Genomic DNA, 18155 nt, shown 5'->3' with positions numbered 1-18155 from the left:
GCACACTTGTCCTTATCACATAACCCACTGAGGGATGTCAATGAACGCATACAACAAAGACTAATTTTTTGGAGGGACAGATGCCTCATCACAGATTTGGAATTCAAATATTTATTCAATCACACTCCGACTGCCCCTTGCACTTACATTTTACCCAAAATACACAAATCAGGTCCTTTTCCACCTGGCAGACCCATCATTTCGGGTATAGGCTCTCCCATGGAGAGAATTTCGAAGTACATTAACTTATTCCTACAACCCTTTGTTATCAACCTTCCCTCATACATAAGGGACACCAAAGACCTTCTCAGCAAATTGAGTGACTTTGAGTGGACTGAGGGACATTTTTCGGTTACTCTATATGTCACCTCACTTTACAGGTGCATACCGAGAGACATTGGCCTGGTTGCCATTCAACATTTCTTAGATACTCGTGATGCTCCTTTTTTGAAACACTCTAACATGCTCATTGACCTAATTAAATTGGTTTTGGATAATAATATTTTTATCCATAACGGGACATGGTTCAGACAAATCCAAGGGGTTGCAATGGGGGCTACATTTTCCCCGTCCTTTGCCAACCTATACATAAGCTTTTACGAATTGTCACACATAGTGAGGGAGTGCTCACCAGATTTGACCCAACACATCCTATATTGGGGAAGATACATTGATGATGTCCTTTTATTCTGGTCTGCCTGCCTTGACCTACTTGGGCGTTTTTTACATCATCTTAATACGAATACTTTCAACATAACTCTTTCCGGGAACACAGAATGTCTCAAGTTAACTTTTTAGATCTCACCTTATACTTTAAGGGGGATAAAATCTGCTCCAAGCTGTATAGGAAACCAACAGCATGCAACTCCAGCCAAGATTTCCCATCCCGTCTCACAAATGAATGCAATAACCTATGGGGAAGTCACTAGAATTAGGAGGAATTGCAGTGAAGACACTGTTTTTCTGGAAAAATTGAAACAGTGAATACACGCTTCACACATAGGGGCTACCTCGACAATATTTTGCTCCAAGCTAACAATAGAATTAGCCATGTGAAAAGATCTGATCTTTTGGTTCCATCCACTAAGAAAAAGTCACACAGACCCCTTTCTCTCATTACTCCTTACAATGCACTGAGTTCACATATATACAAAATTCTCCAGAGATACTGGCCTTTCTTGCTAGCAGATGGGCATCTTAACAAGAGTCTCCCATCCAAACCTTGCATCACATACAGTAGGGGACCTGCCCTACGTAAGTACCTTTGTCACAGTTTTCTACCACCAGACCTGAAAGACACCTGGTTACCTACACCACTGCGGGATCATACAAATGTGGACACTGTAACATGTGTTGTTACGTTAAAGACAAAATGGTGAATTTTCAATACAACACGCTGGTTCACCTCCATTATCTGGATAGCTTTGATCCACTTGGAGACTGAAATTCAGGCACACCTTTCATGGAACTACTTTTTTATGCTTCTACTTTTATATCCTCGTATATCTGAAGCCTTGACAAAGTCTAGGAGACGAAACACGTGTCGGCTGCTGGCTGTTTTTTGTATTGTTTGTAACACATGTCGTCTTTGACCTGAATATTGACCACACCTTTTCATCCGCTAATAAATGTCCAGTTTCACCTGTTCTTTGGACTTCGACTTTAAGTGAATGACCACTTGGATCAACCACACGGAATTTGCTTTGGTGTGCCCTGGCTTTTTGTTCACATAGTTTATGTACTCATATAAGCTGACATATGAGTTGACACAGCTGGAAAGGTCGATAGGTCTTGTTGAGTTCGACAACTGGGTGTTGGCTGCAAACGCTATTTATTTTCTATGTATACTATAAATTCCTATCCTAAACACCACACTATACTACATGATGTTGTACATGATTCAGAGACAAATATTCAACAAGTCATACACAGTATCACGTGTTGAAAGGTCAGTTTTCCTTGTTGGAATTCAACATTTAGGTCTGTTTTCACATGACTTTTTGCAGGTACTCCTTTCCTGGCCTTTTCTCCCACTTTCATTTTCCACTTTGCTTCTGTTGCAGTCCAGTTTATCTTCCCATACAACAATTTTCTTACTAAACAGCTCTTCAGCAGATGACTCTTGTGCAGTACAAAGGACCTGCACTTACGCAAAACTGAATTGGAATAATATCTGAACATTCTCAAGTGGGTCCACAGAGAACAAGCCATTTGATAGTAAGACACCTTTTAGATCTGACTTGATAGCACAGTTAATGTGAATAACAGACAGAGCCATAAGAAGCACTATTGTAAGACTGTTGAGTCGACATATCAATTCCATGAGCACAGCATTAGACTGGACAGCAGGTGCTGTGCTACTGCTGAAAAAGAGGGCTTGTTCTTTTTGCCTTGTAGGAAAGCTTATGCTCGATATAGCAGCACTGATTTGGTTACGGTGATAACAGTGATCAAGGCTATAGGTCTCATGTGTTTATGATGAAAAGTTACAATAAAGACCCTAGGAAAGATGCATTTTTTGTGAAATACATATGTTAAAACCACCAATAGACCTTAAAAGGTGGATTGTAGAAGAATGTAGAGCTGTGTTTTGTTGCACAGAATCACACAGATTACTGTAGTAAGCGTGGGGTTTAGTGTTTGTTACCCCCTCTACCAAGACTTGCACTTTGTTAATCTTCATTTACCTCTCTTAGGAAGTGTGGTTTATTGTTTTAGCAGCTGTAATGTTGTACATATTTGCATTTTATGTATGTATGCCTGCCAGCTGCTTTGTGGGAAAGAATACATTGCAATATAGTAGACGTGACTATGGTGACAAGTCAATGATAAAAGCATCAGGCATGAGTGTTTCAGTTATTTCAGATGATATATATATGTTCGAGGGCATGTGTAGCTGCAGATACACATGCTGTGCACATCCCACCATCTAGTGTTGGGCTCGGAGTGTTACAAGTTGTTTTTCTTCGAAGAAATCTTTTTGAGTCACGAGATCGAGGGTCTCCTCCCCTTTCGGCTCCATTGCGCATGGGTGTCGACTCCATCTTAGATTGTTTTCTTTCCGCCATCGGGTTCGGACGTGTTCCTTTTCGCTCCGCGTTTCGGTTTGGAAAGTTAGTTAAAATCTCAGAAAATTTGACGGTATTGTTTGCGTTCGGTATCGGGTTAGTTACAACAGATCGACACTGAATTTTGAAGAGCTCCGGTGGCCCTTCGGGGTTTTCGATTCCCCGGCGGGGCCTGGTTGGCCCGACCACGTGCGTCTTCAAGGCTAATGGAACGGACCCCATTCCGCTTCTGCCCCGAATGTCACAACAAGTATCCTTATACAGATCGGCATCTGGTCTGTAATTTGTGTTTGTCTCTAGAACACAAAGAGGATACTTGTGAGGCCTGTCGAGTGTTCCGGTCGAGGAAGATGTTAAGAGACCGAAGAGCAAGAAGACTACAAATGGCGTCGGCGCCGACAGGACAAAAACACTTGGAGGAAGAAGAAGAAACCTTCTCCATTGAGGATTCGGACTCGGACAAGGTCGATCCCGAACAGAAGCCGAAAACCGTGAGTAAGACGTCAATACACAAAACTCACGGAAAAAACACAAAAGCCCAGGGGACGCCACCGCTGGCAGGCCATGGCTTAACCCGAAAAATAGGTGACCGACCATCGGCACCGAAAAAGGGCACGCATGTGTCAAAGTCATCCGACTCAGGTCGAGATACCGGCACAGAGCAGACTCGACCCCGAGACACCGGGTCAGAGCAATCTCGGCACCGAGAGAGCGCACCGAAACGAGTCGGCACCGAGAGATCAGTACGCCGAAGATCAAAAAAGTGTAGTCGGAACCCAAAAAAACAGCCGAAAAGGTTTCCATACCGAAACATCCGGCCTCGGAACCGAAATCAAGTTCCTACACAGAGGAACAGGGCCTGTCCTCACAAATGCAAGGACACAGATTCGGACAGGAACTAGTGACAATGGAGCCAGATTACAATCAAAGAAGGCTCCACATTCAAAATGACACAGGGAAGATCAGTACTCTTCCCCCAATTCGAATGAAAAGAAAACTTGCCTTCCAAGAGAAAGACGAGCAGCCACAGGCAAAGGTGGCAAGACAAATAACCCCGCCACCACCTCCACAACGTTCACCACAACCATCACCGGTAGCCACTCCACCAATGATGCAGTCCCCAACTCATACTGGGATGAGTCAGGATGATCCCGACGCATGGGATCTTTATGATGCGCCGGTATCAGATAACAGTCCCGACTATTATCCAGCGAGACCGTCACCACCTGAGGACAGTACGGCCTACACACAGGTGGTGTCAAGAGCAGCGGCGTTTCATAATGTCACCCTGTATGCAGAACCTATCGAGGATGACTTTTTATTTAACACACTGTCGTCCACACATAGCCAGTACCAGAGTCTCCATATGCTACTGGGAATGCTGAAACACTCCAAACAAGTGTTTCAGGAGCCTGTCAAGGGCAGGGCCATTACTCCAAGGGTGGAGAAGAAGTACAAGCCGCCACCAACAGACCCTGTGTACATCACGCAGCAATTAACACCAGACTCAGTGGTGGTAGGGGCAGCTCGCAAGAGGGCGAACTCACACACCTCAGGAGACGCACAACCTCCAGACAAGGAGAGTCGCAAGTTCGACGCTGCGGGAAAAAGGGTTGCGGCACAAGCAGCCAACCAATGGCGCATTGCCAACTCACAGGCCTTGCTGGCTAGATATGATAGGGCTCATTGGGACGAAATGCAACATTTCATAGAACACCTACCCAAAGAGTTCCAAAAGAGAGCACAACAAGTGGTGGAGGAAGGACAGAGTATCTCGAACAATCAGATACGGTCAGCAATTGATGCAGCGGACACAGCTGCTAGAACTGTAATCACAGCAGTGACCATACGGAGACACGCATGGCTGCGTACATCAGGATTCAAGCCGGAAATACAACAAGCCGTGCTGAATATGCCATTTAACGGACAGCAGTTGTTTGGGCCGGAGGTGGACACTGCTATCGAAAAACTAAAAAAAGACACAGATACGGCCAAAGCCATGGGCGCACTCTACTCCCCACAGAGCAGAGGCACTTTTCGGAAATCATAGTTTCGAGGGGGATTTCGGGGACAGAGTACAGAACCCTCTACCTCACAAACAAGGCCCACTTATCAGAGCCAATATCAGCGGGGAAGAAGTTTTCGTGGACAAAATAGAGGGGGACAGTTCCCAAAGAGTAGAGAGAAGTTCCAGAGTCCCTAAACTCCACAAAATAAACAGTGACTTCAACGTCACAAATCCCCAACACATAACACCAGTGGGGGGGAGACTAACCAAGTTCTACAAACAATGGGAAGAAATAACAACAGACACGTGGGTCCTAGCCATTATCCAGCATGGTTATTGCATAGAATTTCTACAATTCCCTCCAAATGTCCCACCGAAAACCCACAACATGTCCAAACAACAAATGGAACTCTTACAACTGGAGGTCCAAGCGTTGTTGCAAAAAGATGCAATAGAGATAGTACCAATTCATCAAAGAGGAACAGGAGTTTACTCCCTGTACTTTCTCATACCCAAAAAAGACAAAACTCTAAGACCTATATTAGATCTCAGAAGACTGAACATTTACATCAAATCAGATCACTTTCACATGGTGACACTCCAAGATGTGATCCCACTGCTCAAACAACAAGACTACATGACAACACTAGACCTAAAGGATGCATATTTCCATATACCTATACATCCTTCCCACAGAAAGTACTTAAGGTTTGTATTCCAAGGAGTACACTACCAGTTCAAAGTGTTGCCATTCGGGATAACAACAGCGCCAAGAGTTTTTACAAAAGGCCTGGCAGTAGTGGCTGCTCATATCAGAAGGCAGCAAATACATGTGTTCCCGTACCTAGATAATTGGTTAATCAAAACCAATATGCAAGAACGGTGTTCACAACACACAAAGTATGTCATAGAAACCCTTCACAAACTAGGTTTCTCACTCAACTACAACAAGTCACACCTACAGCCGTGTCAAATACAACAATACTTAGGACGCAACAATCAACACAACAAAAGGGATTGCCCCTCCAAGTCCACAAAGGGTACAGGCATTTCAAAAAGTAATACAAGCCATGCACCCAAAACAAAAGATACAGGTAAAATTAGTGATGAAACTACTAGGCATGATGTCATCGTGCATAGCCATTGTCCCGAACGCAAGATTACACATGCGGCCCTTACAACAGTGCCTAGCATCACAATGGTCACAAGCACAGGGTCAACTTCAAGATCTAGTGTTGGTAGACCGCCAAACATACACCTCGCTTCAATGGTGGAACAATATAAATTTAAACACAGGGCGGCCTTTTCAAGACCCAGTGCCTCAATACGTAATCACAATGGATGCTTCTATGATAGGGTGGGGAGCACACCTCAACCAACACAGCATCCCAAGGACAATGGGATGATCAGCAGAGACAGCTTCATATAAATCACTTGGAACTACTAGCAGTATTTCTAGCGCTAAAAGCATTTCAACCTATAATAACCCAAAAACACATTCTTGTCAAAACAGACAACATGACAACAATGTATTATCTGAACAAACAAGGAGGGACACACTCGATGCAGTTGTGTCTCTTGGCACAGAAACTATGGCATTAGGCGATTGACAACCACATTTGCCTAATCGCGCAGTTCATACCAGGAATTCAGAACCAGTTGGCAGACAATCTCTCTTGGGATCACCAACAGATCCACGAATGGGAAATTCACCCCCAAATACTAAACACTTACTTCCAAAGATGGGGAACACCACAAATAGACATGTTTGCAACAAAAGAAAACGCAAAATGCCAAAACTTCGCAACCAGGTTCCCACAGGCTCAGTCTCAGGGCAATGCGTTATGGATGAGTTGGTCAGGGATATTTGCATACGCTTTTCCCCCTCTCCCACTCCTTCCATATCTAGTAAACAAATTGAGTCAAAACAAACTCAAACTCATACTAATAGCACCAACTTGGGCACGACAACCTTGCTACACACCACTACTAGACCTGTCAGTAGTGCCTCATGTCAAGCTGCCAAACAGACCAGATCTGTTAACTCAACACAAACAACAGATCAGACACCCAAATCCAGCATCACTGAATCTAGCAATTTGGCTCCTGAAATCTTAGAATTCGGACATCTAGACCTTACACAGGAATGTATGGAGGTCATAAAACAAGCTAGAAAACCAACCACAAGACATTGCTATGCAAATAAGTGGAAAATATTTGTTTATTATTGCCATAATAATCAAATTCCACCATTACACGCCTCTGCCAGAGGCATCGTAAGCTACCTACTACACTTACAAAATTAGCATTTTCATCCATTAAAATACATCTCACCGCAATTTCAGCTCATCTGCAAATTACGCATTCAACTTCATTATTCAGGATCCCAGTCATAAAAGCATTTATGGAGGGTCTGAAAAGAATTATTCCACCAAGAACACCACCAGTTCCTTCGTGGAATCTCAACATCGTATTAACACGACTCATGGGTCCACCATTTGAACCCATGCACTCATGTGAGATACAGTACTTAACATGGAAAGTAGCCTTTCTAATAGCTATCACATCTCTCAGAAGAGTAAGTGAAATACAAGCCTTTACCATACAAGAAATCTTTATACAGATACACAAACATAAAGTAGTTCTACGCACAAATCCTAAATTCTTACCTAAAGTCATATCACCGTTCCACTTAAATCAAACAGTGGAACTCCCAGTGTTCTTTCCAGAACCAGATTCTGTAGCTGAGAGAGCATTACATACATTAGACATCAAAAGGGCACTAATGTACTACATTGATAGAACCAAACAAATTCGCAAAACAAAACAATTGTTTGTTGCTTTCCAAAAACCTCATGCAGGGAATCCAATATCCAAACAAGGCATTGCCAGATGGATAGTTAAATGTATTCAAACCTGTTATATAAAAGCAAAAAGGGATTTGCCTATTACACCAAAGGCACACTCCACTAGAAAGAAGGGTGCCACCATGGCCTTTCTAGGAAACATACCAATGACTGAAATCTGTAAGGCAGCCACATGGTCTACACTTCATACATTTACCAAGCATTACTGCGTGGATGTGTTAACAACACAGCAAGCCACAGTAGGACAAGCAGTATTAAGGACATTATTTCAAACAACTTCAACTCCTACAGGCTAAACCACCGCTTTTGGGGAGATAACTGCTTACTAGTCTATGCACAGCATGTTTATCTGCAGCTACACATGCCATCGAACAGAAAATGTCACTTACCCAGTGTACATCTGTTCGTGGCATGAGACGCTGCAGATTCACATGTGCCATCCCACCTCCCCGGGAGCCTGTAGCCGTTTTAAGTTGACAAAAAAATTAACCTTGTACATTTGTAAATTTGTAAATATATCACTTTTAGTCACATTATGTACATACATACTTACTCCATTGCATGGGCACTATTACTATATACACAACTCCTACCTCACTCTCTGCGGGGAAAACAATCTAAGATGGAGTCGACGCCCATGCGCAATGGAGCCGAAAGGGGAGGAGTCCCTCGATCTCGTGACTCAAAAAGACTTCTTCGAAGAAAAACAACTTGTAACACTCCGAGCCCAACACTAGATGGCGGGATGTGCACAGCATGTGAATCTGCAGCGTCTCATGCCACGAACAGATGTACACTGGGTAAGTGACATTTTCCATATGTATCATCTGATTTGGGCTGTGGTAGTCACTCCTAGATTGTGAGATGGACATACCAGGCTTAATTCTCTGCCAGGTCCATGTATTAAAAAATTATAAAAATAAATATATACATGAATACATACACTAGGGCAGAGGGAATTTGGGTCACCCCTTTTCTTTCATATTGTACTTGTACCCATTGCAGCAAAGAGCATGGGGAACGGTTGTCCTAATTCATCCACTTACTCTATTGAACTGTGAAATTAGCCTCATCACATAAGTACGTCTGCCTGAAAATGGTTGGACGTCAGTAGCAGGGCAGATGGCACCAGACCCTTAGTTTTCCATTTATTCCTTTCATTGGTCTTTATTTTTTTTCCTTCTCTCTTTTTAGGTTGAGCGCATGAGCGCTCTGGCCTGTTGTAATCTATCTATGGTCTTTTAGCCACACCTATCGCACACCCATCACTATCGCTCTTTCATACGCTTGCAGTTCAAAAATCCTTTGTTATCATTGGTAAATGCTTTACGTTTGTCCCTCCTTGGGGCAGTTTTGTTGCTGCCTTGGCCATTGGCCCTGTTTCATGGATAATTGCACTTTTCCCGATATGTTTGACTGTGAGCAAACTTCTTATTCCTTTTGTGTCACTTCTTCATGCTCATGGTGGCTGTGGTGCTTTGAAACGGCTCACTTATTTCAACTGTTTTACTTTTCATTTTATGTGGCAAGAAAAGACCAATAGGAATTTAGGAATGTATAGCGCTAATAGCTCTAACTCGAGAAACGTGAGAACCATTGGAACCAGCCACCTTGGAATGGTTTACTGTTATAAGATGGCCACTGCATTTAAGAACATAATTTTGGTCTTGTATCTGTACAACAGTGATACATTCTGCACAATACCATTCGACGTTTGCTACCCAGAGCAATGTCTATTGAGTGGACAGCTTGTAATAGTATTGTGCATAGTGAATCATAGTTTTGTCGCTTTAAGATGGTCTAGACGTATCTTTTAAATGTAGCAGCCGTGTTTAAACTTTAAAACAATAATACACTATGTGTAATGCTATAGCAAGATGGCTGCTGCAAAGTTTAAGTTTATTTTTATTGAAAGCGAACGCATGCCATGTTTAAATGCTGGCTTGTCTTTTTTTATGTTTACTTGTTTCTTGCATATGTTTGTTAAGCTGTGTGTGTGTTTTGTTGTTGAATGGTTAAGTTGGTGAATGAAAACATGAGTCACTGGATGAGTGCATAGATGCATCAGTGTAAGAATGAGTGTTGAGTGACTGTCGATGGACATTCAAATGTCAGCCAGAGCAGTGGCATTGCCAACGCTCGTTTGTTCAAGTTTTGATGCTGCGATGAACTGACAGGGATCTCAATTATTTTTACATGCGTTGCTGGTTTAGGAGAGTTAAACTCCTGGGGTTAGTCTATCTTCCAATGTTACTACGATAAAACTAAAATTCCAGACGTCTTTTATTGCATTTTAGATTAATATATGACACACACATACTTCACAGGTATGTTCTTTCGCTGACGCTCCCTTACAATATTTGGTCCTCAACTGCCACCATCTGGCCATGTCTATGTAGTGCATGTGAGAGTTACAGAATCACAGTCTCATTAAAAGATGACCGAAGCGGTTATAGCATTTGTTTGCGAAATTTGGGATCTAGTCAAAGGAGGGAGAAAGACCAGCGAGTCCATAATACAATAAATGAGGCGTATTATATTAATCGTGCATCGAATCCCTTTATTTCTCTCCAGATGGTTTGTATTATAACATCGTTCACATACTACTGAGTAATATTTAAGGCACTGTTTCCTGACTTCAGGCATCCCCAGGCAGAAAAACACCAGATTCAGAGTAAGTCTGGAATAAGAGCAACACTTTTTTAAAGGCCATCGACTGAGGTTTGATACTGCGTTAGTTAATAATGTGCCATGACCTCAGTCTGTACTTTGAAGAAATAACAGTACTGTTTGACTGATTTTAAGAAATAAGCAATATAAGCGATGACTGACGCCTTCCCCTTGGGCTTCGCACTCTCCTTATCTTCTATAAATAGTCAGTCGGTGACAGGCAACATGTGTATCATTTAATGTCGTGTAAAAACAGAGGTTTGCAGCCACAAATATGGCTTAAAAACATTTAGTATTAATTTATGAAACACGTGTCTTTGAGCTGCAAAGCCTTGGACACAGCTTGTTTCCTTCCAGTGTGTCGCATCGGCAGAATGACTATTTCTTGTGTCATATTCTTTATAGTAGAAGATAGCAGGCCTTGGGCAAAGTGTTCAGCGAGAACTCATTTTCTGATGTAAAAAACCAGGTCAAAAATATATTAGATTGTTTTTTTAATTACATTTAGCATCTGAATTCCGGGCATCTTCTTTATATAGCTAAAACAAACCGCAAAAGTGTTGTTTCTGCACATTGAAGCTTTATATTGCCACATTTGAAAATATAAGTAGTATGAAACTTCTACTTAAACGTTTTCTGCGGATCGCCTCCTTTTGGGAATCTACTGCTTTTTTTTGCCCATGCATGGACGCCATTTAGGGGTCGCCAGGGGTCGCACCTGCGACCCCCGGCTAGCCCTTTCGACCCTTGACACTGCCTTTGCGACCCCTGGCCTCAGAGGTGGCAAATGCAGTGCCAGGAACACAGGGGCAGCTCGTCCTGATGCCAGGCAAGTCTTCACTCTTTATTTTCTAAAGATTTTGTATTATACTGAATAATAATAATAATGTAATCACTATTAGTGTGATAAAGTGGAGTACAATTAGCTGGAATATGCCCTTCCATGGCAGCTGAGGTAAGTAAAAAATACTTTAAATGTATGTTGTGTGCGTGCTTGCGATTGAAAGTGAACTTAAGTGAGAGAGTGTATGTAAGTGTGAGTTTGTATGTATGTGTAATTATGTGTGTGTCAGTTGAAGTGGAGATCAAAGGGCGTGTGATGTCACTTCCCCTACCCCTGGCATTTCGGTGAATGGACGTCCATGTGCCCATGTTCGGGAAACGAGAACCATTTTGGACTATTGTTTATGCACTCAGGAATGTTCCATGACAAGTTTATTGTCATGCTCATAAAGTATGGATTTGTGTCTTCTTTCGCCTGTCTCACTCCAAATAAATGTTCTGCTGCTCAGGAGGAAGAGGAGGAGCGAGATGAAAGCGGCTGTGAAGAAGAGGATGGCAGAGAGGATGAGGATGAAGACTCGGGCAGCGAGGAGAGCCTGGTGGACTCAGAGTCAGATGCCGAGGAGAAGGGTAAGTAAGGAGTATGATGCGATACAATCATTAATGCTCCTATAAAGGGTGGGTTTCATCCTTTCTTTGGGTTAGAAGCTAATGGATCAAACTAGGTTTATTTCACTGTGAAAAGTTCGAGATGAGTTGCATCGTGCCCACTTGTGAAGACCCAAAAAAAACAACAAAAAAAACAACCATCATTCCTGTGCGTTGACACAGAGAAATAGGTACCGGGGATGACTCTCCAGGGCTCGAAAATAAAGTGGTTTCTGGTTCTAAGGAGCTAGGACTGAGAGACTCCTGATGTTTGGCTATATCAACTCAAAATATCTAGGTATCCCGTTAATCCATCCTAACCTGTATGCTTCCCCAAGAGGCACAATTCCTGGCGTCTACTGAGACACCAATAAACCTCTGTGTCTCGGATGGGACATTTGCTAAATCTGGCATCTAGTGTCTAAGACGTCTTGAACTGTCAGTTCTATGCATCAGTAAGAAGCTTCAAGATACAATTATTGGGACATTAATACATTCCAGACTCAACTATGGGGATGCATTTTTGGGTGGCTTCCCCAACATCAAATTACAAAACTGCAGGATGTTTAGAAAAATGATGCCCATTGTAGGAAGTTGGCTCTGTATGTGCTATTTCAAAGTAAGGAATAGCATGCACAGAGTCCAAGGGTTCCCCTTAGAGGTAAAATAGTGGTAAAAAGAGATAATACTAATGCTCTATTTTGTGGTAGTGTGGTCGAGCAGTAGGCTTATCCAAGGAGTAGTGTTAAGCATTTGTTGTACATACACATAGACAATAAATGAGGTACACACACTCAGAGACAAATCCAGCCAATAGGTTTTGTTATAGAAAAATATTTTTTCTTAGTTTATTTTAAGAACCACAGGTTCAAATTTAACATGTAATATCTTGTTTGAAAGGTATTGCAGGTAAGTACACTAGGAACTTTGAATCATTTCAATTGCATGTATACTTTTCAAGTTATTCACAAATAGCTATTTTAAAAGTGGACACAGTGCAATTTTCACAGTTCCTGGGGGAGGTAAGTTTTTGTTAGTTTTACCAGGTAAGTAAGACACTTACAGGGTTCAGTTCTTGGTCCAAGGTAGCCCACCGTTGGGGGTTCAGAGCAACCCCAAAGTTACCACACCAGCAGCTCAGGGCCGGTCAGGTGCAGAGTTCAAAGTGGTGCCCAAAACGCATAGGCTTCAATGGAGAGAAGGGGGTGCCCCGGTTCCAGTCTGCCAGCAGGTAAGTACCCGCGTCTTCGGAGGGCAGACCAGGGGGGTTTTGTAGGGCACCGGGGGGGACACCAGCCCACACAGAAATTTCACCCTCAGCGGCGCGGGGGCGGCCGGGTGCAGTGTTAGAACAAGCGTCGGGTTCGCAATGGAAGTCAATGAGAGATCAAGGGATCTCTTTAGCGCTGCAGGCAGGCAAGGGGGGGCTTCCTCGGGGAAACCTCCACTTGGGCAAGGGAGAGGGACTGTTGGGGGTCACTTCTGCAGTGAAAGTCCGGTCCTTCAGGTCCTGGGGGCTGCGGGTGCAGGGTCTTTTCCAGGCGTCGGGACTTAGGTTTCAGAGAGTCGCGGTCAGGGGAAGCCTCGGGATTCCCTCTGCAGGCGGCGCTGTGGGGGCTCAGGGGGGACAGGTTTTGGTACTCACAGTCGTAGAGTAGTCCGGGGGTCCTCCCTGAGGTGTTGGTTCTCCACCAGCCGAGTCGGGGTCGCCGGGTGCAGTGTTGCAAGTCTCACGCTTCTTGCGGGGAGATTGCAGGGTTCTTTAAAGCTGCTCCTTTGGATAAAGTTGCAGTCTTTTTGGAGCAGGTCCGCTGTCCTCGGGAGTTTCTTGTCGTCGTCGAAGCAGGGCAGTCCTCAGAGGATGCAGAGGTTGCTGGTCCCTTTGGAAGGCGTCGCTGGAGCAGAGTTCTTTGGAAGGCAGGAGACAGGCCGGTGACTTTCTGGAGCCAAGGCAGTTGTTGTCTTCTGGTCTTCCTCTGCAGGGGTTTTCAGCTAGGCAGTCCTTCTTCTTGTTGTTACAGGAATCTAATTTTCTAGGGTTCAGGGTAGCCCTTAAATACTAAATTTAAGGGCGTGTTTAGGTCTGGGGGGTTAGTAGCCAATGGCTACTAGCCCTGAGGGTGGGTACACCCTCTTTGTGCCTCCTCCCAAGGGGAGGGGGTCACAATCCTAACCCTATTGGGGGAATCCTCCATCTGCAAGATGGAGGATTTCTAAAAGTTAGAGTCACCTCAGCTCAGGACACCTTAGGGGCTGTCCTGACTGGCCAGTGACTCCTCCTTGTTATTCTCATTATTTTCTCCGGCCTTGCCGCCAAAAGTGGGGGCCGGGGCCGGAGGGGGCGGGCAACTCTACTAGCTGGAGTGTCCTGCGGTGCTGTGACAAAGGGGTGAGCCTTTGAGGCTCACCGCCAGGTGTTACAGCTCCTGCCTGGGGGAGGTGTTAGCATCTCCACCCAGTGCAGGCTTTGTTACTGGCCTCAGAGTGACAAAGGCACTCTCCCCATGGGGCCAGCAACATGTCTCTAGTGTGGCAGGCTGCTGGAACTAGTCAGCCTACACAGACAGTTGGTTAAGTTTCAGGGGGCACCTCTAAGGTGCCCTCTGGGGTGTATTTTGCAATAAAATGTACACTGGCATCAGTGTGCATTTATTGTGCTGAGAAGTTTGATACCAAACTTCCCAGTTTTCAGTGTAGCCATTATGGTGCTGTGGAGTTCGTGTTTGACAAACTCCCAGACCATATACTCTTATGGCTACCCTGCACTTACAATGTCTAAGGTTTTGTTTAGACACTGTAGGGGTACCATGCTCATGCACTGGTACCCTCACCTATGGTATAGTGCACCCTGCCTTAGGGCTGTAAGGCCTGCTAGAGGGGTGACTGACCTATACTTGCATAGGCAGTGAGAGGCTGGCATGGCACCCTGAGGGGAGTGCCATGTCGACTTACTCGTTTTGTTCTCACTAGCACACACAAGCTGGCAAGCAGTGTGTTTGTGCTGAGTGAGAGGTCTCCAGGGTGGCATAAGACATGCTGCAGCCCTTAGAGACCTTCCTTGGCATCAGGGCCCTTGGTACTAGAAGTACCAGTTACAAGGGACTTATCTGGATGCCAGGGTCTGCCAATTGTGGATACAAAAGTACAGGTTAGGGAAAGAACACTGGTGCTGGGGCCTGGTTAGCAGGCCTCAGCACACTTTCAATTGTAAACATAGCATCAGCAAAGGCAAAAAGTCAGGGGGCAACCATGCCAAGGAGGCATTTCCTTACACAACCCCCCCCCCCAAACGAAAGAGGATGAGACTAACCTTTCCCAAGAGAGTCTTCATTTTCTAAGTGGAAGAACCTGGAAAGGCCATCTGCATTGGCATGGGCAGTCCCAGGTCTGTGTTCCACTATAAAGTCCATTTCCTGTAGGGAGATGGACCACCTCAACAGTTTTGGATTTTCACCTTTCATTTGCATCAGCCATTTGAGAGGTCTGTGGTCAGTTTGAACTAGGAAGTGAGTCCCAAAGAGGTATGGTCTCAGCTTCTTCAGGGACCAAACCACAGCAAAGGCCTCCCTCTCAATGGCACTCCAACGCTGCTCCCTGGGGAGTAACCTCCTGCTAATGAAAGCAACAGGCTGGTCAAGGCCATCATCATTTGTTTGGGACAAAACTGCCCCTATCCCATGTTCAGAGGCATCTGTCTGCACAATGAACTGCTTAGAATAATCTGGAGCTTTTAGAACTGGTGCTGAGCACATTGCTTGTTTCAGGGTGTCAAAGGCCTGTTGGCATTCCACAGTCCAGTTCACTTTCTTGGGCATTTTCTTGGAGGTGAGTTCAGTGAGGGCTGTCACAATGGATCCATATCCCTTCACAAACCTCCTGTAGTACCCAGTCAAGCCAAGGAATGCCCTGACTTGAGTCTGGGTTTTTGGAGCTACCCAGTCCAGAATAGTCTGGATCTTGGGTTGGAGTGGCTGAACTTGGCCTCCACCTACAAGGTGGCCCAAGTAAACCACAGTTCCCTGCCCTATCTGACATTTGGATGCCTTGATAGAGAGGCCTGCAGATTGCAGAGCCTTCAAAACCTTCTTCAGGTGGACCAGGTGATCCTGCCAGGTGGAGCTAAAGACAGCAATATCATCAAGATAAGCTGTGCTAAAGGACTCCAAACCAGCAAGGACTTGATTCACCAACCTTTGGAAGGTGGCAGGGGCATTCTTTAAACCAAAGGGCATAACAGTAAACTGATAATGCCCATCAGGGGTGGAGAATGCTGTTTTCTCTTTTGCTCCAGGTGCCATTTTTATTTGCCAGTACCCTGCTGTCAAGTCAAAGGTACTTAAGAATTTGGCAGCACCTAATTTGTCTATGAGCTCATCAGCTCTAGGAATTGGATGGGCGTCTGTCTTGGTGACAGAGTTGAGCCCTCTGTAGTCCACACAAAACCTCATCTCTTTCTTTCCATCTTTGGTGTGAGGTTTGGGGACTAAGACCACTGGGCTAGCCCAGGGGCTGTCAGAGCGCTCAATTACTCCCAATTCCAGCATCTTGTGGACTTCCACCTTGATGCTTTCCTTAACATGGTCAGACTGTCTAAAAATTTTGTTTTTGACAGGCATGCTGTCTCCTGTGTCCACTTCATGGGTACACAGGTGTGTCTGACCAGGGGTTAGGGAGAAGAGTTCAGGAAACTGTTGTAGGACTCTCCTACAATCAGCTTGCTGTTGGTCAGAGAGGGTGTCTGAGTAGATCACTCCATCTACTGAGCCATCTTTTGGGTCTGATGACAGAAGATCAGGGAGAGGTTCACTCTCTGCCTCCTGATCCTCATCTGTTACCATCAACAGATTTACATCAGCCCTGTCATGGAAGAGCTTAAGGCGGTTCACATGGATCACCCTCTTGGGGCTCCTGCTTGTGCCCAGGTCCACCAGGTAGGTGACCTGACTCTTCCTTTCTAGCACTGGGTAAGGGCCACTCCATTTGTCCTGAAGTGCCCTGGGAGCCACAGGCTCCAGAACCCAGACTTTCTGCCCTGGTTGGAACTCAACCATTGCAGCCTTTTGGTCATACCAAAACTTCTGGAGCTGTTGGCTGGCCTCAAGGTTTTTGCTTGCCTTTTCCATGTACTCTGCCATTCTAGAGCGAAGGCCAAGTACATAGTCCACTATGTCCTGTTTAGGCTCATGAAGAGGTCTCTCCCAGCCTTCTTTAACAAGAGCAAGTGGTCCCCTTAGAGGGTGACCAAACAGAAGTTCAAAGGGTGAGAATCCTACTCCCTTCTGTGGCACCTCTCTGTAAGCGAAAAGCAGACATGGCAAGAGGACATCCCATCTCCTTTTGAGCTTTTCTGGGAGTCCCATGATCATGCCTTTTAATGTCTTGTTGAATCTCTCAACTAAGCCATTAGTTTGTGGATGGTATGGTGTAGTGAATTTGTAAGTCACCCCACACTCATTCCACATGTGTTTTAGGTATGCTGACCTGAAGTTGGTACCTCTGTCAGACACCACCTCCTTAGGGAAACCCACTCTGGTAAAGATACCAATGAGGGCCTTGGCTACTGCAGGGGCAGTAGTTGACCTAAGGGGAATAGCTTCAGGATACCTAGTAGCATGATCCACTACTACTAGGATATACATATTTCCTGAGGCTGTGGGAGGTTCTAGTGGACCAACTATGTCCACACCCACTCTTTCAAAGGGGACCCCCACCACTGGAAGTGGAATGAGGGGGGCCTTTGGATGCCCACCTGTCTTACCACTGGCTTGACAGGTGGGGCAGGAGAGGCAAAACTCCTTAACCTTGTGGGACATATTGGGCCAGTAGAAGTGGTTGACTAACCTCTCCCACGTCTTGGTTTGTCCCAAATGCCCAGCAAGGGGAATATCATGGGCTAAGGTCAGAATAAACTCTCTGAACGACTGAGGCACTACCACTCTCCTAGTGGCACCAGGTTTGGGGTCTCTGGCCTCAGTGTACAGGAGTCCATCTTCCCAATAGACCCTATGTGTTCCATTTTTCTTGCCCTTGGACTCTTCAGCAGCTTGCTGCCTAAGGCCTTCAAGAGAGGGACAGGTTTCTTGTCCCTTACACAGCTCCTCCCTTGAGGGT

General features: G+C 45.0%; 1 protein-coding gene across 3 annotated transcripts in view; it reads left to right on the top strand.

Annotated features, from left to right (window-relative positions):
- The window catches only part of KIF21B (kinesin family member 21B), a 357661-nt gene that overhangs the window by 173851 nt on the left and 165655 nt on the right, over nt 1-18155 (top strand). For all 3 annotated transcript variants that reach the window (XM_069238888.1, XM_069238887.1, XM_069238886.1), the window contains exon 13: nt 11906-12026. In XM_069238888.1, the coding sequence (XP_069094989.1) occupies nt 11906-12026 (121 nt within the window). The remainder of the gene's footprint in view (nt 1-11905; nt 12027-18155) is intronic.

The sequence above is a fragment of the Pleurodeles waltl genome, chromosome 6 (genome assembly GCF_031143425.1).
Source record: "Pleurodeles waltl isolate 20211129_DDA chromosome 6, aPleWal1.hap1.20221129, whole genome shotgun sequence".
Lineage (NCBI taxonomy): Eukaryota > Metazoa > Chordata > Amphibia > Caudata > Salamandridae > Pleurodeles > Pleurodeles waltl.
This window is presented reverse-complemented; position numbering and strand designations above follow the sequence as displayed.